Below are 22,057 nucleotides of genomic sequence, written 5' to 3'. Positions count from 1 at the left end.
GGAAACAGGTTACTTTTGCTTTCAAAAGCTTTGCGTTGGAATGCTCCATTGTAAGTCGTTTAATGAAATAATCCATATTTCAAATGTGAATCCAAATGTGTGGGGGGGGGGAATATATGCAGAAACTTCCTGTGTGATTTGACATAATTTTGATATTAGTTCAGTGCTGGAAATCTGTCTCACTTTTTTTCCAGATTTTGTTTTTTAAAAAATATATTCCTTCAAAAGTAAGGAAATAACATAAAAACGAAATGGGGAGGGGGAATATCCCAGAAATAACATTAACTGCTTATGGTCTGCAAAAAAGGCTTTTTATTTTTTTATTTATTGAAAGATTAATTACTTCCCATTGTACTGTAACTACACAAGAAGAAATGAGTGAAGATGGTGCTGGCAAAATAAATGAACAAATCTTTTCAAAATTCCATATTCCTCCCATTTCAGTTCCTTCTATGTGGAGAAATGTAAATTTCCCCACTCTGCATCCCTGTACTGTATTATAAATTCCAGCCTTGCTGTCCATCAGGTTTCCCCTTCACAGTATAATCGGGAAAGGAAGGAAAAGATATAGGGTACAGAATGGAAAAACAACAACATGGTACTACTGGCACTGGGTCATGATTTTTAATTTTATTTTGCATTTTTGTCTGCCATCTAGAAATGCTGTTAGATTTTGTTGCACACCACCCCAAGAACCCAGAGATTCCAGGAGTTTGAGGCGCTTACCCAGGGTTTGTGTTTCCTTTTGGAATGAGGCACAGCAGAGACGGTGGTGTCTTCATAATCTATGGTTTATTTGCAGATCTATACTACGGAGGGGGCTCACAACATTGACACCCTAAGAGGGTCTTGTTTCTTTCATAGCTGTAGCCTTGGGTTCAAACAGAAATCAAACCTTTCTTTCAAGCCTTGCTCCGACTCTCTCCAGCGTACTTCTAGGTCACATCACTTGAAAAACTCTGGCTTTGGTTGTTGTTGTTCTTCTACACATTTTCTGTCTTGCTCAGAGCCCCCCTTGTTCTCCTAATGACCCATTACCCTGGCTTATATTTTAACACTTCCTGGATCCAGCGGTTAGAAGGATCTCACATACAGCCTACTTCCTTCTCCCCAAACTCACAGCAATATTTTGACTTGTCCCGATTCAAAACTCCTGTATGTCAAGATACAGTGGTATCTTGGGTTAAGTACTTAATTCGTTCCGGAGGTCCGTTCTTAACCTGAAACTGTTCTTAACCTGAAGCACCACTTTAGCTAATGGGGCCTCTTGCTGCTGCCGCACCGCCTGAGCCCGATTTCTGTTCTTGTTCTGAAGCAAAGTTCTTAACCTGAAGCACTATTTCTGGGTTAGGGGAGTGTGTAATCTGAAGCGCATGTAATCTGAAGCGTATGTAACCCGAGGTACCACTGTATTCTTTCAAATGATATTTTCTCCTTTTGCAGAGTGCTTCTTTAAAGTTCCTCTTTGTTATTCGGCTTGATCCTGGGCAACCGCTTCCCAGGTGCGAGGTTGATTTCTCTTGCTGCCCTCAACCCTGACATGATTGCGGAGTCCAGCCAGCCGTGGAGTTTGGTAGTGTGTTCCCCAGCAAAATGGATCCTGCCTTCTGGCTCCTCGAGAGGTTCGCTGTAATCAACAAACTGGTAGGGGGTGAAGGTGGCAAAGCCAGCCATGGAATATTTATCCAAGCTCCATCTCTTTATTATGGATGACTGGCACACAGACTGGATGTACCCCTTGGGCAGCTGGTGGATGGCAGACAGGTCATCCAGGATAATGCTAATGATGTCATCATGGCTGAGGGCCTGAAAGAAACGGGAGTCGTCACTGTGGACGTAGCAAGCCAAGACAACCCCAATGCTGCTGGAAAAGTTTTGAGTGAAGTAGTAGACGAATCGGGCCGGGCGATCAGTTGTGGACTTCCCGCCGCGGATCCCATCAGCTTCCCAGAACTTCTCGGCGCAAGCGAGGAAGACTTTAGTGACGCTCCTGTAGTGGATGGACCGCAAGGCGTGGCTTTTGTTACGCGACAGGGGTGGCTCAAAATGGATGCGCCTCGTGGCCTTGGCGGTGGAGGTGACCACGGCGTAATCGGCCGTCACGCTGAACAGTGCTTTGTTGGCGGTTTGATAAACCACGGTGACGCTCTCGCCTGCCTGCTCCATCCTGATCACCCGGGTACCGAAATGCACCCTTTCTGGAATGCTTCTGTAAATGGCTATTGGCAGCTGGTCAAAGCCTCCTGTGATTTGATCAAACCTGCAAAAAAAACCACACAAACAAATGGAGATGAATGGATACCAGATGGAAGAGCCTGCTGTTGTGTGTTGCTCAGTTGCTGCTCAGTTCAGCACACACAAAAGGAAGCATTTCTGAACCCAGAACATAGTTAACACTCTGGAATTCATGCCGACAAGGTGTGGAGATGGCCACCAAGTCAGATGACTTTGAAAGAGGATTAGACATGTTCATGGAAGATAATCAACGACTTTCAGTTATTGTGGATATATTATCCAAGGGGATAGCTCAGTTGGTTAGAATGTGGTGCTGAAAAACGCCAAGGTTACAGGTTTGATCCCCGTATGGGACAGCCGCATGTTCCTGCATTGCAGGAGGTTAGACTAGATGTTCCTCAGGGTCCCTGCCAACTCTGCAATCTATGATTCTACGCATGCTGGGTATCACAAGTGGGGAGAGTGGCTATTGAGCTTAGGTCTGGCTTGCAGGCTTCCCATAGGCATCTGGTCTAGATGGAACTTTCGCAAGAGCCAGCTGGACTCTTACATCTTTATGTTGACTTTGTTGTAGGGAGAGGGAGCATATGTTATTTGTTTATTTATCTATCATCAATTTGATTTACAGTGGTACCTTGGGATACATACGCTTCAGGTTACAGACTCCGTTAACCCAGAAATAGTACCTCGGGTTAAGAACTTTGCTTCAGGATGAGAACAGAAATCGTGCTCTGGCAGCACAACGGCAGCAGGAGGCCCCATTAGCTAAAGTGGTGCTTCAGGTTAAGAACAGTTTCAGGTTAGGAACGAATTAAGTACTTAACCCGAGGTACCACTGTATATACTAACCATTATTCAAAGATCCCGGGGCGGTGTACAACATTAAGAACAACATTTAGAACATTAAGAACAAAATAATAAAATGCAGAGCATAATACTGGACTGCATAATAAAATAATCATAATAACAGTCCACCCATCCACCCCTTTAACAAATCATTGATTATTTAATGGCTAAAGGCCTGAATAAAGAGGAATGTTTTTGCTTGGTGCCTAAAGATATGTAATAATGGCCACAGGCATAGCCAGGATTTTTGTTGGGAGTGGGGCAGGCCTTTTGTTGGGGAGGCAGAACCTCGGCTTGCTATACATTTTTATAGATTTTTATTTATTGGGGGGTGCTGCCCCCCTGCCCCCCTTAGCTACACCCATGATAATGGCACCAGGAGAGCATTCCACAGACGGGGAGCCTGTTCTTGTGTTGCCATCCTCCGAACCTCTTGGGGGGACGGGGGACACAGAGAAAGGTCTCGGATTACAAGCTCAGGGTCCGGGATCAGTTTGTATGGGGAGAGGGATTCCTAAGGTATTGAGGTCCCGAGACGTTCCTAAAGTCCTAGTTTTGGAAATGAACTGTTATGTACTGAATTGAATAGGATCCAAACTGCAGCAGTCTGATTGGTCCTAGAACAATAGGATTCAGAATGCAGCAGTCTGATTGGTCCTAGAACAATGCAGCAGTATGATTGTTTGGCAGGAACCACCCAATCATGCTCCAGATAGAAGTGAATCCACAACCTGATTGGCTTACAGTAGAATTCTGGAATTAGCCAATCATGTGCAGCCCATTGTGTAAATAATGTATATAAAGCAGATACTTTGAGGGGACATTCATTCATTCCTCCTCACCACTATGAGCTGAATAAAGAGCATGAAATCACCTTGCAACTCTGAGTATATTTCATGAACCAAAATGCAGTCTCATCTGAAGAAGAGCAGATCATTTACTTCAGCAAGAATAAATCCTCCCTATTTCCTTGCAATGCATATTTCCGCTTACCTCTTTCTAGAAGAGAAGATCATTTCACCTCTCATACTTTCAATGAACGACTGGTAATAGCCAGCATCTTCATTGAGCAAGTCCCCAATCATTTCGACAGCTCCACGACTCAGCTTTGCTACTTTGATTAAATATTGCTGTTATGGGAAGGGGGGGGGAATAACCACCTTTAAGGATAGCACTCAACAAAGATGCTTAAGCAAACACACCACCAAGCAACAACTGAATTTGGAATCTAGTACACAAGACATCCTGAGGTTCTCAGGCTTCAGGATTTGCTTATTTTGGAAAGCAAGGAATTGGATTCTGCAAAAAGTTACAGTGCAGTCCTCCATATGTCTATCTCACTGAATTTGGTGAGGCTTGCTCTCAGTCCCAGGTGAGTAAACATATCTGTATAGTCTTAGGTCAGGCATAGGCAAACTCACCCCTCCAGATGTTTTGGGACTACAACTCCCATCATCCCTAGCTTACAGGACCAGTGGTCAGGGATGATGGGAACTGTAGTCTCAAAACATCTGGAGGGGCGAGTTTGCCTATGCCTGCCTTAGGGCTCATCCACACTTCTGTTTGGGCTCATCTACCCTTCTGCTTCTCCTTTACATCTGTAGGTGAGGCAGTGGATATGGTGGACTGTTGTCTTGCCTCTGTCATGGAACTGGATGAGAGCCAATACACTGAAGCTCAGTCCAGATAGGACTAAGGCACTAGCAGTGGGTGATTCCCTGGACTGGATGGATGGGAGGCAGGTGGTCTGCTCTTGATGGGATTATACTTCTTTGGAAGGAGCGGGTATGTAGCTTGGGAGTTCTTCTGGATCCTTTGCTGTCGCTGGAGGCCAGTGCCGGATTTACGTATAAGCTAAACAAGCTATAGCTTATGGCCCCACTCTCTTGCGGACCCCCCAAAAAATTAAAGGGAAAAAAACCCTGGATGTACATTTCCAAAATACAAGATAAAAAGCAAATAAAATAAAACTTTTGTTATTGCCAAATGCCAATGTGCTTGCATTATTAAGTTTGTTATGAATAAAAAAATCGCTTAATAATTATTTCACTATTAATATACTTCTCAATTCTATTTCAGCTCAACAGTTACTTTGATAAAATACATATTTTGTTATTTGCAAATGGCTTTAGATACCTGTTAGGTCCATAGCATATATTCAACACAAAAAACAGCGACAGTTTGTTGCTGACAAAGGACAGCTGGACCTATAAAGGGCCCCATTGACTTCAGTAGCTTAGGGCCTCATCAAACGTAAATCCGGCCCTGCTTGAGACTCAGGTGGCCTCAGCAGCATGCAGTGCCTTCCATCATTTCTGGCTGGTGGCCCCGCTGCTCCCCTAATCAGGACAGGGATAGACTAACTTCTGCTGTCTATACTCTGGTAACCTCGAGGTTAGATTACTGCAACACGTTGTGCATGGGGCTGCCTCTGAAGACTGTTGGGAAAATTTTGCTGGTGCAGAATTGGGCAACCAGGTTGCTCAACAGGGCGAGACAGTTTGAGCATAGTGTACTTTATTCTGGCCTGACTGCACTGGCTGCCCATGAGTTTCTGGGTCCAGTTCAAAGTGCTGGCTCTGACCTATAAAACCTTAAACGGCTCAGGACTGCAAAGGGTCAAGGGCTGCCTCTCCCCATATGAACCAACCTGGACCCTGCAATGATCACCTGAGGCCCTTCTTCATGTGCCCCCGCTCCCCAGGATATCTAGGTGGGATACCTAGGAAGCTGGGTAACTACTATAGGCTTGTGTAATATTCTAATAATATAACAGAAGTGCGCCAGTAAAGTTTTTACTGAAACTTTGCACTTTGCAAGTTTGGGGCATTGCTTTAGCTAGTTTTGTTAACTTATTGGGTTTTATTGCGCTAGCCAAAGGCCATGGTAACATCCAAAGAAAGAAAAGAAGAGAAAAGAAAGGAAAAGAAAAGAAAAGAAAGGGGGGATCATTCTTTTTTACCTTGGTTGAGAAGGTGTCATATTTACCCAGCACGTAGCTACAGTTTGTCCTCTTCACCTCTTCTTCAACCTGGGATGACCATAAAGAAAAAGTCAGAATGCATTTCATAGTTTACCTACATTGGCTCCCAGTACGTTTCCGAGCACAATTCTAATTGTTGGTGCTGATCTTTAAAGCCCCCAAATGGCCTCGGCCCAGTATACCTGAAGGAGCATCTCCACCCCCATCGTTCAGCCCAGACACTGAGGTCCAGCTCCGAGGGCCTTCTGGCGGTTCCCTCACTTCAAGAAGCCAAGTTACAGGGAACCAGGCAGAGGGCCTTCTCAGTAGTGGCACCCACCGTTTGGAATGCCCTCCCACCAGATGTCAAGGAAATCAACAACTATCTGACTTTTAGAAGACATCTGAAGGCAGCCCCGTTCAGGGAAGTTTTTAATAGCTGATGTTTTATCATGTTTTTAATATTCTGTTGGGAGCCGCCCAGAGTGGCTGGGGAGGCCCAACCAGATGGGCAGGGTATAAGTAATAGATGATGATGATGATGATGATTACTACAATGTGATGTGCTGCCTGAGGAGGTGCTTTCTTTTGTCCGTCCCAAATCCTCTAAGCTTCAGCTTAACTGGATGTCCCCAACTTCTAGTGTTATGAAAAAGGGAGAAAAAAACCCACCCACTTTCTGTATACCATGCATAATATTTAGCATCACATAATCTTAAATATCCTCATGCTTCTACTTTGTAAAAATATGTATCCCCCAATATAGTAACCTTCCCTCATAGAGGAGTTGCTGCAGTCGCTTGGTCGTTTTACCTTTCCCAACTCTACAATATATTTTAGAAGGGTGTTTTGGCTAGACGGGCTTTTGGTTCTTTCCACCTCTACGGTCTTAATATTTGGAACTGGACACAGAAGGTTTTCCCAATTAAAAGAAGCACCAAAAGTATCCCAACCCGATGGAGGGACTCCTCATACAGCTGACCAGCGGTTTTGCCTTCTTCCGAGGGATCCACAGTGTAATTCAAGAGGCTGGGGTTCCTCTTGACCTCCCCGACTCGCTTCCTGATGTTGTCAATCAAATACCAGGCATTCTCATCCTCTGGAAAGAATTCCGTCAGACTCAGGCCAAACTTTCTGACATATTCGCGGGCGATCCTGGGGCATGAGAAGGGGACAGTGCAGAGTCAAAAGAGTGGAATTCGCTCTTCCAAGAGGCAGCGTTGCCCACCAACTTGGAGGCCTGTAAAAGAGGGTTAGATCAACCCATGGAGGACAAGGCTAGCAATTGCTACTGGCCATGATGGATATGCTGTGCTTCCACGGTCAGACGCAGAGATGATTATTATGTTATTATTTACTAGGTACCTTGGAAGTCGAATGGAATCCATTCTGGAAGTCCATTTGACTTCCAAAATGTTCAGAAACCAAAGTGCGGCTTCTGATTGGATGCAGGAAGCTCCTGCAGCCAATCGGAAGCCAAGCCAGACGTTAGGCTTCCGAAAATTGTTCAAAAACTAGAACACTCACTTCCAGGTTTCAATCGTTTGGGAGCCGATTTGTTTTGACTGTAACGCTCTTCATCTCAGGGCAGTTCACAAGATAAAAGCACATATAATTAGTCAAAACAGGAGCACACAAGAACATTTCAAAGGCTGCAGAATATTAATCACCCACCTGCCACCATATATATATATATATATATATATATATATATGCAGGTTTTGGTGTCCTCGGGTGTCTTCCCGTGTAAAAGTTGGGGTGTCTAGGCGACGTTTCGACGAGGTCTCACTCGTCATCTTCAGGCTGGTGCTTTCGGCTTCTTGTTACTGGAACAGAGCAGGATCTCAGTGTTTGAGTTCCTATAAATACTGTTGAGGGGGTGTGGTGTATAGCCTCCATTGGACACCCGAGGACACCAAAACCTGCATTCCTGTACCCGTGAAAATCTACGAAAGCATATATATATATATATATATATATATATATATATATATATATATATATATATTTGCTTTCGTAGATTTTCACGGGTACAGGAATGCAGGTTTTGGTGTCCTCGGGTGTCTTCCCGTGTAAAAGTTGGGGTGTCTAGGCGAAACGTCGCCTAGACACCCCAACTTTTACATGGGAAGACACCCGAGGACACCAAAACCTGCATATATATATATATATATATATATATATATATATATATATATATATAATCAGTGCTTTTTTTCTAAAAAAAAGTGTTTAGGGGTACTCATTTTCCCACTCGTATTGAAACACTGCCCCTCAATGAGGCCAAACTTAGATTCACAAAATGTTTAGGGCTAAAGCACTGCATATAATGAATATATAAACAGACTGGGGGTGGGGAGAGATAGCAAAAAAGGTTTGGTAAGCCCTGTGCACAGCACTTCCTAAACACGTAGTTGTTGTTGTTGTAGCAGTAGTAGTAATTATTATTATAGTACCACACCCATCTGACTGGGTTGCCCCAGCTGCTCTGGGCAACTTCAAAATTGCCCAGCGCTTACAAATAGTCACTATCTCTCAACTTTATCTTCTTCACAGGTGCATCGTGGGGCAAAAGGGAGGTGAGCTATGTTTGCCACCCTGGGGAAGGGAGGAATAATGGGTTTTCCCAAAAGAGGTCCTGCCTCCTCCTCCTCCTCCTCCCATCTGCTCTGTCCCATTCACAGAAAACAAACTGCCGTAGGCCTCGCAGCCAAGATTTTATCCAACTAGTGGGCCACATCCAAGAAGTCATACATTGCCTTCAACTCCGCATACACTTTCTTCCTCGTGGCAACAGGCCAACAGCTCTTTTGTCTCCCACACAGCCAAGCGCACCAGGAGACATGTCCGTGGAAAGAGCCGTCACGGATGAGCAAGGCGGGATTTATGCGTGCTCAGCAGATGAAGTGAAAGGCATGTGGTAACCTCCCGTCTCACCTGTGTACCTGAGGCAAACGCATGGGCCCCAGATCTGCATACCAGCCTTCTTGCTCATTCCGATACGTCTCCACTCGTCCCCCCACGCGGTCGCTGGCTTCAAGAACTGTCACCTGAAGGCAAACAGGACAGCTACTGCTGTATCACTCCAGCTACTGCTTCATGCTACACTAGGTAAAGGGACCCCTGACCATTGGGTCCAGTTGTGGCAACTCTGGGGTTGCGACGCTCATCTCGCTTTATTGGCCGAGGGAGCCGGCGTACAGCTTCCGGGACATGTGGCCGGCATGACTAAGCCGCTTCTGGCGAACCAGAGCAGCGCATGGAAATGCCATTTACCTTCCCGCCGGAGCGGTACCTATTTATCTACTTGCACTTGATGTGCTTTCGAACTGCTAGGTTGGCAGGAGCAGGGACTGACCAAGCGGAGCTCACCCCGTCGCAGGGATTCGAACCGCCAACCGTCTGCTTGGCAAGTCCTAGGCTCTGTGGTTTAACCCTCAGCGCCACCCACGCTACAATAGCCTGCCTCAATTTCCATGGTCCACACACATCACAATTCTTGAGGGCAGCTGAGAGACTTACCCAGCATCCATCTGATAAATCAGCATGGCCACATGGGTTTCTCCATTTCTCAGGGCTAATTTACAAGGGACTGATGTTCAGTTTCAACCCTCCAGTGGTTGTGGATTCACCTTCCTTGGAGGTTTTTAAGCAGAGATTGGATGGCCCTCTGTCATGGATGTTTTTGCTGAGATTCTTGCATTGAGGGGGACTGGACTTGAAGACCCACAGGGTCCCTTCCAACTCTATGATTCTACGATTCTGATTTCACCTGTTGCTCCTGTCATGGGCCAGGAGTCAGCTTCACCTGCTGAGCAGCAGCCTGAAGGAGCAGAAGGCAAAATGACTCCTCCTGCTGCTGATCAGCCTTCTTGCTCCTGAGGAGAACCAGCTGGCTCCAGCTTTCTTAAGCTTTCCAGCCTCAGTCAGTTGCTGGAAACAACACTTGTCCTTCCTGGTCAGACCTTGCTGCTTCTTGCTTCTCGTGACCTTGGACCTTCTCCTTTCTTGACCCCCGGATCATCTGACTATGTGAACTAAGGTACTCCTGACTGGACTGAACCTTGCATACAGCCTCTGCCTCCAGGCAAGTATCCCCCTGAGACTCGACTGGTTGGCTGGCTTCTCCGTCTACTGAGCTCTGCTGTGGTTGGCAGCACACAACTACAACAGCTCCTTACGCCTCCCCACCTATTTCGGCCTAGTTTCCCCAACTACCAGATGAGGTCTGTGCCATGCTAAATGGCTGCCCTTGTGAGATCTGCTGCGGCCAAAAAGATTCATGGTATTTTGGGGTGGGATTCCATCACATACCACCAAACTCAGATTGCGAAGTCAGGTTGCATGATTAAAATTGATTTGGTGCCCTTGAATACCAAACCTTAACCTCCACCTTCCCGATCAGACGTGAGGTGTGGAATAAAACTTCCCTTGATGCAACACCTAACCTCCTCACAAAATGCTCAGCAAAGAGCCACAGTGGATTAACCTCTCTGCAGACTTTCTGCAAACAAATCAATACGCAGGTCCCTAGGGGGCAACCTCGGAAGCAGAGAACCAGTTGCAACATCTGTGAAGACTAAAGGACCCCTTACCTGGTGTCCAGCTTCTGTGAGAGTGTAGGCTGCGCTGAGGCCTGCTATGCCTGCTCCTACGATCAGCACATGTCTTGGGTGCGATGCATTGCCCAGCCCATTCTTGGCTATCTCTAGATAATTCTCATACTCAGCATCCTGGAAGCACTTTTCCAGTGGACTAGGATCATCTGTGTAGCAGCTTCGCAGGGCAGAAAAGAATAGCAATGCCGAAAGAACTGGAATGCAAAAGACACAAATGGATAGAATAAATATATTCGTCTGCATGTTCCTGTTTGTCCACATTCTGCCATCCACGCTCAATCCATGTCCCTTTGGTTAGAAGCACAAGTGCTCTTGGAAAGCAGTTTGTAGAAATGGCAGGAGGGAAGAGTGCTCTGATGCTTGCACCTGGGTGGCTGCTGGGGGGGGAAGAAGAGTTTGGATTTGATATCCCGCTTTGTCACTACCCGAAGGAGTCTCAAAGCGGCTAACAATCTCCTTTCCCTTCCTCCCCCACAACAAACACTCTGTGAGGTGAGTGAGGCTGAGAGACTTCAGAGAAGTGTGGCTGGCCCAAGGTCACCCAGCAGCTGCATGTGGAAGAGCCGGGAAGCAAACCTGGTTCACCAGATTACGAGACTAACCCTCTTAACCACTACACCACTCTGGCTGGGCTAGATGGGGCATTGGCTTGATCCAGCAAGCTCTTCTGATGTTCTTAGCTGTTTACAAGTCTCTCCCAAGACTGGCCAAGTGTGAAGTGTACGTAGCAGAAGAAACACATTCAACGGTCAAGTGGTTGAACCTTGGGTGTGTTAGCTGCAAACTGCCTACCAGTTATATATTACAGCAGGAGAAATGAATTGGTGCTGTCAGCTAAGATTTAGCAATGGCATGGGAGGGGTGCTTAATGACACCATCATTAAAGGTTTCAAAACAAAATTGGAGTGTCCTCAAAATTCTGACGGGGGCAGTGCTTGAATCCTGATTGCTTTTCCCCAACTAGTTGCTTCTCCCCAGTTAAGATTCTGCTTGTAAATGACATGACATATTTAGCACTACCGATTTAGCTCACACCTGATGTTTGTTAAAACAAAAGCCAAACTGTGGTGGTGGTGATGATGATATCTGGGTGGCTTCCAACAGATAAAACAACAGAACACAACATTGAACATTTAAAAATTCTCCATACAGGGCTGCCTTCAGATGTCTTCTCAAAGTTGTTTAGTTCTTCATCACCTTGACATCTGATGGGAGAGTGTTCCACAGGGCAGGTGCCACTACCTGGAAGGCCCTCTGACTGGTTCCCTGTAACGTCTCATAGTGAGGGAACCGCCAGAAGGCCCTCGGCGCTGGACCTCAGTATCTGGGCTGAGTGATGCGGGTGGAGACATTCCCTCAGGTATACTGGGCCGAGGCCATTTAGGGATTTAAAGGTCAGCACAGAATTGTACTTCGACAATACTGGGAGCCAATGTAGATCCTTTAGGACAGGTGTTATATGGTCTAGGTGGCTGCTCCCAGTCACCTGTGTAGCTGCTACATTTGGGATTAGTTGTAGTTTCTGAGTTACCTTCCAACGTAGCCCCATGTAGAGCGCATTGCAGTAATCCACATGGAAGATAACCAGGGCACGTACTATTCTGGTGAGACAGTGCACAGGCAGGTAGGGTCTCAGCTAGCGTACCAGATGGAGCTGGTAGACAACCGCCCTGGACACAGAATTGACCTGTGCCCCCATGGACAGCTGTGAGTCCAAAATGGCCCCCAGGCTGCACACCTGGTCCTTCAGGGGCACAGTTACCCCATTCAGGACCAGGGAGTCCTCCACACTTTCCCCCCTGCCATCCAGAAACAGTACTTCTGTTTTGTCGGGATTCAACCTCAATCCATTAACAACCTTCCATCCTCCAACGGTCCCCTTTCAACAGACTTTGTGGTTGGGAGATTCCTGTCATTGTCTAAAGACATTGTTCTGGAGGGAGGGGGGCAGAAGCCGAGTTTGACCACAAACCCTGTTAGAACCTGCTTTTTAAGGAACTAAAGTTCTAACTGAAGAGTGATTACAAAACTTTCCCCTTTGCTACCCATGACTGAGCTTGATGCTATTAAGCAATAAGGTGTTGCACAGTGGAAGCACCAGATTGGTTCTGTTAGTGGTCCTGCAACATTGCGTCCTCACTGCCATCCTCACCCCCATCTCATGCCACCCCTGTCAGGGTGTTTATATGTGTTGGAAGCTGCCCAGAGTGGCTGGGGCAACCCAGCCAGATGGGTGGGGTGGTATTATTATTAATTACTACTACATGCAAATCAGCCAATCATTTCAGTATTTCTATGATCATGTGTGTATGTAAAAAAAAAAAGGTCCAGTCGTGGCCGACTCTGGGGTTGCGGTGCTCATCTCGCTTTATTGGCCAAGGGAGCCGACATACAGCTTCTGGGTCATGTGGCCAGCATGACTAAGCCGCTTCTGGCGAACCAGAGCAGCACACGGAAACACCGTTTACCTTCCCGCTGGAGCTGTACCTATTTATCTACTTGCACTTTGACGTGCTTTTGAACGGCTAGGTTGGCAGGAGCAGGGACCGAGCAACAGAACTCACCCCTTCGCGGGGATTCGAACTGCCGACCTTCTGATCGGCAAGTCCTAGGCTCTGTGGTTTAACCCACAGCGCCTCAAATCAGCCAATCATTTCAGTATTTCTATGATCATGTGTGTATGTAGCCAACAGTTAATGTGATCATGCGTTCGCCACATGTAATGATGTTTTGGGGCCTTATAAGTATTGACCCCATCCAAGGAGTTGCGCAAATGTTTTGGGTGTTATCCTATTCTGTGCCTCTTGCTATAGCTGAATAAATTGTCTGGACATTCCACCCTGGTGTGAAACTCATTAGCTACCTTCACCGCAGCGTAGCCGGAGTGCTGCTGAATCAGATGAAAGCCCCATCTAGTCTGGCATCCTATTCTCACAGCGACCAACCAGAGGCCTGTGGGAAACCAACAATTAGGACCTGAATGCAACAGTGCCCTCCGCACTTGTGATTTCCAGGACCTGGTATTCAGAAGCATACTGCCTCCGACATTTCTATCATGGCTAATATCCACTGAGAGCCTTGTCCTCCATGCATTTGTCTAATCCTCTTTTAAAGCCACCACTCTGTCCTGAGAAGGGGAATTTCCCTCATTGCTTATTTCAACTTGCTTGTGGAAACAACTCAGAGGCCATGAAAGAAGGAAGGTTAACAACAGGAAAATTTAAAGGAACTATTGGAAAGACTATTCAAGGCAGCAGAGATATGAGATGATCAGAGCCCCCCCGAAACTTGGAGCGTGGGAAGTCCCAACAAAAAAAATCTAATTTAGGCAGAATATTTGGACTATTTGATATGTATTTGTATACAGTGGTACCTCGGGTTAAATACTTAATTTGTTCTGGAGGTCCGTTCTTAACCTGAAACTGTTCTTAACCTGAAGCACCACTTTAGCTAATGGGGCCTCCTGCTGCTGCCGCGCCACCGGAGCACAATTTCTGTTCTCATCCTGAAGCAAAGTTCTTAACCTGAAGCACTATTTCTGGGTTAGCGGAGTCTGTAACCTGAAGTGTATGTAACCTGAAGCGTATGTAACCTGAAGTGTATGTAACCTGAAGTGTATGTAACCTGAAGCGTATGTAACCTGAGGTACCACTGTAATTTGGAACATTCAATGTGGTTTGATTGGATTGTTAAAATGGGAAACTTAATAAAAATGATTTTTTAAAAAAGGTGAATTCCACAGTTTAACTACGTTCTATGCAAAGAAGTGTTTTTATTTCTCTTTCCTGAAACTTCCAATATTCAGCTTCATTGGATTGTCCCAAGTTCTGCTGTTATAAGAGAGGGAGGAAAAACTTCCTCAAGCTCTTTTAACTCTAAGCATATACAAACGGGGTGCAGGTGGCAAAAGAAATGCCTTGAGGGATTTCATAATAATAATAATAATAAATTTTATTTATATCCCGCCCTCCCCAGCCGAAGCTGGGCTCAGGGCGGCTAACAACAGTCAAAATAGTTCAACATTCTAAAAACATTCATTATAAAATTAATTAAAATCAAATTAATGGCAACCATCAAGCAAAATCCTGTACAGGTTGCCAGAGGAGGGGGTCAGGCTGCGCCCTGACCAAAGGCCTGGTGGAACAGCTCTGTTTTGCAGGCCCTGCGGAAAGATGTCAGGTCCCGCAGAGCCCTAGTCTCTTGTGACAGAGCGTTCCACCAGATTGGAGCCGCGGCCGAGAAAGCCCTGGCTCTAGTTGAGGCCAGCCTAACCTCTCTGTGGCCTGTTACAGATAGGTAGCCGTGTTGGTCTGCCATAGTCAAAACAAAAAAAAATCCTTCCAGTAGCACCTTAAAGACCAACTAAGTTAGTTCTTGGTATGAGCTTTCGTGTGCATGCACACTTCTTCAGATACACAGTGTATCTGAAGAAGTGTGCATGCACACGAAAGCTCATACCAAGAACTAACTTAGTTGGTCTTTAAGGTGCTACTGGAAGGAATTTTTTTTGTTTTTTCTCTCTGTGGCCTGGGATCTTTAGGATGTTTTTATTTGCAGACCGTAAATTTCTCTGTGGGACATACCAGGAGAGGCGGTCCCGTAAGTACGAGGGTCCTAGGCCGTATAGGGCTTTAAAGGTTAAAACCAGCACCTTGAACCTGATCCTGTACTCCACCGGGAGCCAGTGCAGCTTGTATAGTACTGGATGAATATGATCTCGCAGCGAAGACCCCATAAGGAGTCTCGCCGCGGCATTTTGCACCCGCTGGAGTTTCTGGGTCAGTCTCAAGGGCAGCCCCACGTAGAGCGAGTTACAGTAATCCAGTCTGGAGGTGACCGTCGTGTGGATCACAGTGGCTAGGTCAGGGCAAGAGAGATAAGGAGCCAACTGCTTAGCTTGGCGGAGATGAAAAAATGCCGCCTTTGTAATAGCTGTAATCTGCGCCTCCATAGAGAGGGAGGTATCGAAGATTACACCCAAACTCTTAACGGACGATGCTGGCACTAACTGCACCCCCGCAAGAGATGGGAGTTGCCCCCTCAGTCCCATATCATCCCGTCCCAGCCAGAGGACCTCTGTCTTCGAAGGATTTAACTTCAACCGGCTCCCACGTAACCATCCAGCCACAGCTTCCAGACATCTGGTCAGTGTATCTGGGGCCGAGTCAGGATGGCCGTCCATCAACAGATAGAGCTGGGTGTCATCAGCATACTGATGGCAACCCAGCCCAAAACTCCGGACAAGCTGGGCGAGGGGGCGCATAAAGATGTTAAAAAGCATCAGGGAGAGAATCGCACCCTGAGGCACTCCACACTCCAAGGAGTGGCGCGATGACAATTCCCCCCCCCAAGCGCCACCCTCTGTCCCCGACCAGAGAGAAACGAGCGCAGCCATTGAAGGACTGTGCCCTGGATCCCCACGTCGGCAAGGCGGCGGTCTAGGAGTTCGTGATCGACCATGTCGAAGGCTGCTGACAGGTCTAGAAGAATCAGCAGCCCCGACCCGCCTCGATCCAGCTGCCTGCGGAGATCATCTGTTAGGGCGACCAGAGCCGTCTCGGTCCCATGACCAGCGCGGAAGCCGGACTGGAATGGATCGAGAGCCGATGTTTCATCCAGAAACCTACCAAGCTGTTCAGCAACCGCTCTCTCAATCACCTTACCCAGGAATGGAAGATTCGAAACCGGGCGGTAATTGGATAGATCTAAAGGATCTAATGATGTTTTCTTTAAGAGCGGACGCACCACTGCCTCCTTCAGTTCCCCTGAGAATATCCCGGTGCCAAGGGACAAATTGATGATATCACCCAGGGGGGCCCGCACCTCGTCTGGACATGCTCTAATCAGCCAAGACGGGCACGGGTCAAGAGGACAGGTGGTGGGCTTTCCAGCTTGGAGGAGTCTGTCCACATCAGCTGGGGATATCCAGTCAAAGTGGTCTAATACTGGACCCGAGGACAGTCGAGGGGCCTCCGGTTCCTTTATTGTATCCAAATTGGCAGGGAGGTCATGGCGGAGCAACAGGACCTTCTCCGCAAAAAAGCTCGCAAATGCCTCACAGCTGTGTGTCGAATTGTTATTTAAATTTGGCTGTCCTTCAAGGGACGTTAAAGACCTAATTATACTAAATAATTGTGCCGGGCGAGAGCTAGCGGAGGCAATGGAGGCTGAGAAGTAGGACTTCTTAGCGGCCTTCACTGCCATCTCGTAGGTTTTCATAAAAACCCTATAAGATGTTCTTGAGGCTCCGTCACGGGCACCCCGCCATACTCGCTCTAGCCGTCTGAGGTCCCGCTTCATTTTCCGAAGCTCCTCGGTAAACCAGGGAGCCCGGTTTCTGCGGGGTCGCAGAGGGCGCCTAGGTGCGATCTCATCAATGGCTGCTAGGAGCTGTATATTCCAACCCTCAACACGCTTAGTCAATGAGTCGGAATGTCACTTGGTCATGGGCAAAATCTGTGGGAAGTAGCAGTGGTGTACCATGGGTTGCCAGATCCCAGAGCTGCGGGGGGGGGGGTTGTGTCACGTATTCAGTGGTCTGTGTTTGTCTGAGCAAACTGGATTAAGGTCTGGACTAAGGATTCTGAGCTCCTGTGTTCTGATTCGATATCTGATATCCAATCACGTAGCATTATCAGAGTTTAGGCTACTGGCATTGGCTCTAAAGCTCCGGGTTACGATTCACAGCTTCGGGGTTTAGACAGCTGATCATGTTGAGGGTGGCCCAGGCCTTCAGAAATGCACATATGCAGTTATCTGTTGTTCTTGATGATTCAATAAAGCCTTTAAGCTGAATCACTGCCTTGAGTCTTGCTTGAACCCACAGTGGGAGGTAAACAGGTGGAGTATGCATGCACATTCAATTGCCTAACAGCGTCCATGTCACCCAAGAGATTGCAGCTGCAGAGATAAGAGATGTTCTGTTGTCTGGTGGCGAGGTCACTTCCTGGTTTGCATGGAGAAGCCATTTTCAATGGAGCCCAGCAATGGAAGTGTGCAGCCGTATGGAGGCAGCACCGGGTGTTGAAATTTTGCGCCCCTAACAATTTTGCGCCCAGGGCTACTGCCCACACTACATCACTGGGAAGTAGTGCCAAGTGGGCAAGGTCAGGTGGGCCTACGAAGCTAAAAACCAACAAATAATTAAACAAAAAAAAATCTACACTACTGGTATGCTACTTGCCACAGTAGATCCGTTTTCCCCAATCTGGTGCTCTCCAAATGTGGCTAGCTTACAACTCTCATCATCCCTGACCATTGACTGTACAGTGGTACCTCGGGTTAAGTACTTAATTCGCTCCGGAGCTCCGTACTTAACCTGAATCTGTTCTTAACCTGAAGCACTACTTTAGCTAATGGGGCCTCCTGCTGCCACCGCGCCGCCGAAGCACAATTTCTGTTCTCATCCTGAAGCAAAGTTCTTAACCTGAAGCACTATTTCTGGGTTAGCGGAGTCTGTAACCTGAAGCGTATGTAACCCAAGGTACCACTGTACTGGCCTGGGTTGAGAGGAGTTGTAGTGTAAAACATTGGGAGGGTGCCAGGTTGGGAAAAGCTGGTGTGGAATGTACAGTTTGGTAGAACACTAGCACACACACGGTGTAATCCTAGAATCATAGAATCATAGAGTTAGAAGAGACCACAAGGGCCATCGAGTCCAACCCCCTGCCAAGCAGGAAACACCATCCTGACCTATGGATTTGAGCTCCTTGTGAGCTTCAACATGGTTAGTATACCCTGACACAACGTGAACCAGGCAAGTGTCCAGCACTCACGTGTATTCATACACCCACACCACTGATAGGTTTGGGATCTTCTGCTAGAGTTAGGAGTGTCTGCTACGAATATGTGTTTTACCCATAACCTTACGCCTATAAGAAGTTCTTACACAAAAGAAATAAGCAAAGCTTGACTTCATACAGAGGCGCCACCTCGGGCAAAGACTGGGTGGCCCAGTGGCATGGTACATGCACGATGTTGCACACACACCTGTGATGTCATGCGCGTGTCGTCGGGAGGAGGCACATTGTTGAGAGGAGGCCTTGCTCAGTGCTGCACAGCTTCGATGGCCACAACTCTCCCTCTCTCACTCTCAGAAGGAGCCTGCCTTTGATGCTGTCTTCAATATTTGGGGTGGGTGGGGCTGAGTCCCCTGCTAAGGAATATTGATGGGACTGGTGACACCTCAGCCCCCTAGAGTTGGCACACCCGGTTTATTGTGTGAAAAGAAAGGGACAGAATATATAAATGCTGCTTTGGACAGCAAAATTACAATTTAAGCAGGCAGCAAATCCTACACGTTGGTCTAGAGAGTGAAGTAATCTATTACTATTCTCAAACGCCTATGGAAAGTGAATGTGACAATTTTGCCCCAGAACCCAAACTTATGACAAGGCAAGCGATGGAGGGTGAAGGGAGTACGTGTCCTTAAGGAGAGGCTGAGTAAGTTCCTTGTTGGAGCTTGGAGAGAGCTAAGTAACATAGGGTTTCTGTACTAATTTTAGCCAATGCATTCTAATGGAGAAGGAACTTTGAGATGAGCAGTTCCTGTAATTCCAACAGCATAGCTGTCAACTTTCAGATTTGAAAATAAGGGATCAGCAACCTCAGCTGTTCCGGGGACAGTCTACGGGATATCTAACAATCTGGGATAGCAGCGGGAAACGGCGCTGGAATAAGGGAATTCCCCGCAAAAAAAGGGAAGGTTGACAGCTATGTCCAACAGCTCTATTGTTGTGTTGTTCCCTTCTGGAATTCCCTGCCTATTTCCCATTTTGCTTAGTCTGCTTAAGTAAAAGTTTAAAGAATATTAGCCTAGTGAGCAAAGACTAAACTGGTTCTCCTTGTCTGCTTTGTTTCTTAAAGTTATCTTACCGTTTTGTCTGTTCAGCAGGTGTCGATTAGCTTTTACTGACATGTGCGAATCTTTATTCAATGTATTAGGACGCATTTGAGATAAGATCTCGTGCCACATTAAGCTTTACTCCTGCAAGGATCTTTTACTCATACAAGGACTACAGTAGTACACCATAGCAAAAGTTCAGATTAACACACACCTATTCACATTGCAGACATGCACTATTAGTTGGGTACGAGGCTTTTCTGCATTGGTTCCACTGAAATGAGTGGGAGTTTGCAAAAGAGCAAAATCCCACAGGTAACACTTAAGAGTCAGAGCTTTCTACAACAAGTTCAAACTCCCCCTCCCTGTCCTCCCACACCTTTTGCTTTCTGAAATTCAACTTGGCGGAATATTATTTTAAAATCTTGCGCTGGAAATACTTTTGGGGTTTTGTTTTTTTTTTTAGACTGTTTGCTTGTGGGCTGGGCTTTTGCACAGTACCAGGTCTCCTTTATATACTTTTACAAATTAGAATAATAATAAATTTAAAGCATTTTTGTTTAATGGCAACTTGCATCTCCCCTTCTCTAAATCCAGTAACATCAACAACTAGGTATGCTGGTGAACAAATCCTGAATTAGTCAAATCCACCAAATAGGTGATCAGTCATCTGTTAGATAAAAAGACATTTTTATCTAACATGTGTTTCTTTTGTTGGAAATGTATAAAATCAAACAGTATTTTCTCTGTCGCTTGTTATTCTGTGCTTTCCGCTCCTCTAGTAATAATAATAAGAAAACCTCCCACATATTTTCTAAATAGCAACAGTTTCTGAAAGTTGAGCATAGTGAAATCTGGCATCAGAAATGTCATTAATAAGATTAAAATCAGACATTTATCTCAGCGATGTGATCTTACCCAGGATTATACTTACAGAAGATGCTCATACCTTTTGCCTTGGGAACTTGGAGGGCAAAACTTGTTGGGGCCATTTCTTTTGCTAAGTGAGGCGCTCCAAATACTTTTTCAAATAAACACTCATATGTGAACAGAACAGGAAAGTGAGTGAAGAATGATTTAAGCATTTGGCAGGCTCCTCCCCTCCTCTTCCTCCTCCCACTCTAATTATGCATCAAGCAATTATCAAAGAACTGGAATTCTCTTGATATCCGGTTCTGTAGTTTGCACTTATGTCTCTAGGAAGCCCCACAAGCAATTCATGAAGGTAACACCCCCTTTCTCCCCAGTGATGACTGATGCCATAGGGGTTGGTAGGGAGAAAACTGGGAGGCCAACAGTAGGGGGAGCCAGAGGCAATGATACAAAGCATCAACTCATTCTCCTTTTGTCCTCCTCCTCTGCCCTGGTGGGTCCAACATGGGCAACATGGAGACAAAGGGCTTACCCATACCTACCTTTCAGATTAAACGGGTTGTCTGCAGATTGCCGTTTGCTCCGACTGTGCTTTAAAGAGTGGGTTTTTGTGGAGAAAGCTCCGGAACAAGACAAAGACCACTTGGACAGGGAGCTTTGAAACGCGAACCAACTACAACCACAAAACCTAACAATCTTCGTCTTCGGCGATCACTCGTAGCTGATTGTCTTCCATGAACACGGTCTTAACAGTGAGTGACTGTGGAGGCCAGTTCTGGATCCACACGTCCTTCCACAGTGGGGACATAGGTTTCCAGGTAGGAGTTGATCACGGTGAGGGTTTGCCAAGCATGCCTTCCTCTTAGCACATTTCTCCCTTGTGTCCTGAGTCTGAGCATCTTCATGCTCAGTCCATGACATCTTTGGTAAAAGCTGTCCTCCAACTGGAGCTCTCAAAAGCCAGTGCTTCCCAGTTGCCAGTGTTTATACTACTTTTTTTATATAGATTTCCCTTGAGAAAGTCTTTAAATCTCTTTTGTTGACCACCAGCATTAGGCCTTCCAACTTTAAGTTCAGAATAGAGTAGTTGCTTTGGAAGACGATAATCAGGCATCTGCACAACATGACCAGTCAAGCGAAGTTGATGTTGAAGAATCATTGCTTCAACATTGGTGATCTTTGCTCCTTCCAGTACACTGGTATTAATTCGCCTGTCTTCTCAAGTGATGTGTAAATTTTTTGGGAGACACCATTGATGGAATCTTCCGAGGAGTTGGAGATGGCGTTTATAAGTGGTCTGTGTTTCAGAAGTACACAGTAAAGTTGGTAGTACAATAGCTTTGTTAACAAGCATTTTGGTTTCCCTGCAAATGCCCCGTCCTCAAACACTCTGCACTTCAACTGGGAGAAAGCTGCACTCGCAGAGCTGAGGCGATGCTGGATTTCGGCATCAAATGTTGGCCCTTGTGGAAAGATAACTGCCCAGGTAGGAGATGTGATTGACACTTTAACCCATTTTAAGCACATAAGGCCAAAATTATTGTTTTTACTTGAATCCCTCTCGTAAAACACTGACAGTCTGGAGGCGTCCAGGGTGACCAGAGACCCCCGGAATAATTTCTGAAGGGTGGAGTTGCTTCTGAGCAGAGCTACAGCCATCACGCCCACATATGTTACACA

The 22,057-nt window shown here is 46.4% G+C and overlaps 1 protein-coding gene across 1 annotated transcript; it reads right to left on the bottom strand.

Annotated features, from left to right (window-relative positions):
- Positions 1-602: 602 nt before the first annotated feature.
- LOC309364693 (L-amino-acid oxidase-like) lies at positions 603-20,589 on the bottom strand (the record flags this gene model as incomplete). Its single annotated transcript, XM_081902466.1, has 7 exons — positions 603-2,260; positions 4,075-4,211; positions 6,044-6,112; positions 6,997-7,198; positions 8,981-9,093; positions 10,639-10,856; positions 20,439-20,589. 7 exons carry the CDS (start codon positions 20,587-20,589, stop codon positions 1,453-1,455), a joined length of 1,698 nt encoding a protein of 565 aa, XP_081758592.1. The 3' UTR covers positions 603-1,452.
- Between the last annotated feature and the right edge of the window lie 1,468 nt (positions 20,590-22,057).

Source organism: Podarcis melisellensis (assembly GCF_964234715.1).
Source record: "Podarcis melisellensis genome assembly, chromosome: 2".
NCBI classification, from domain to species: Eukaryota; Metazoa; Chordata; class Lepidosauria; order Squamata; family Lacertidae; genus Podarcis; species Podarcis melisellensis.
This window is presented reverse-complemented; position numbering and strand designations above follow the sequence as displayed.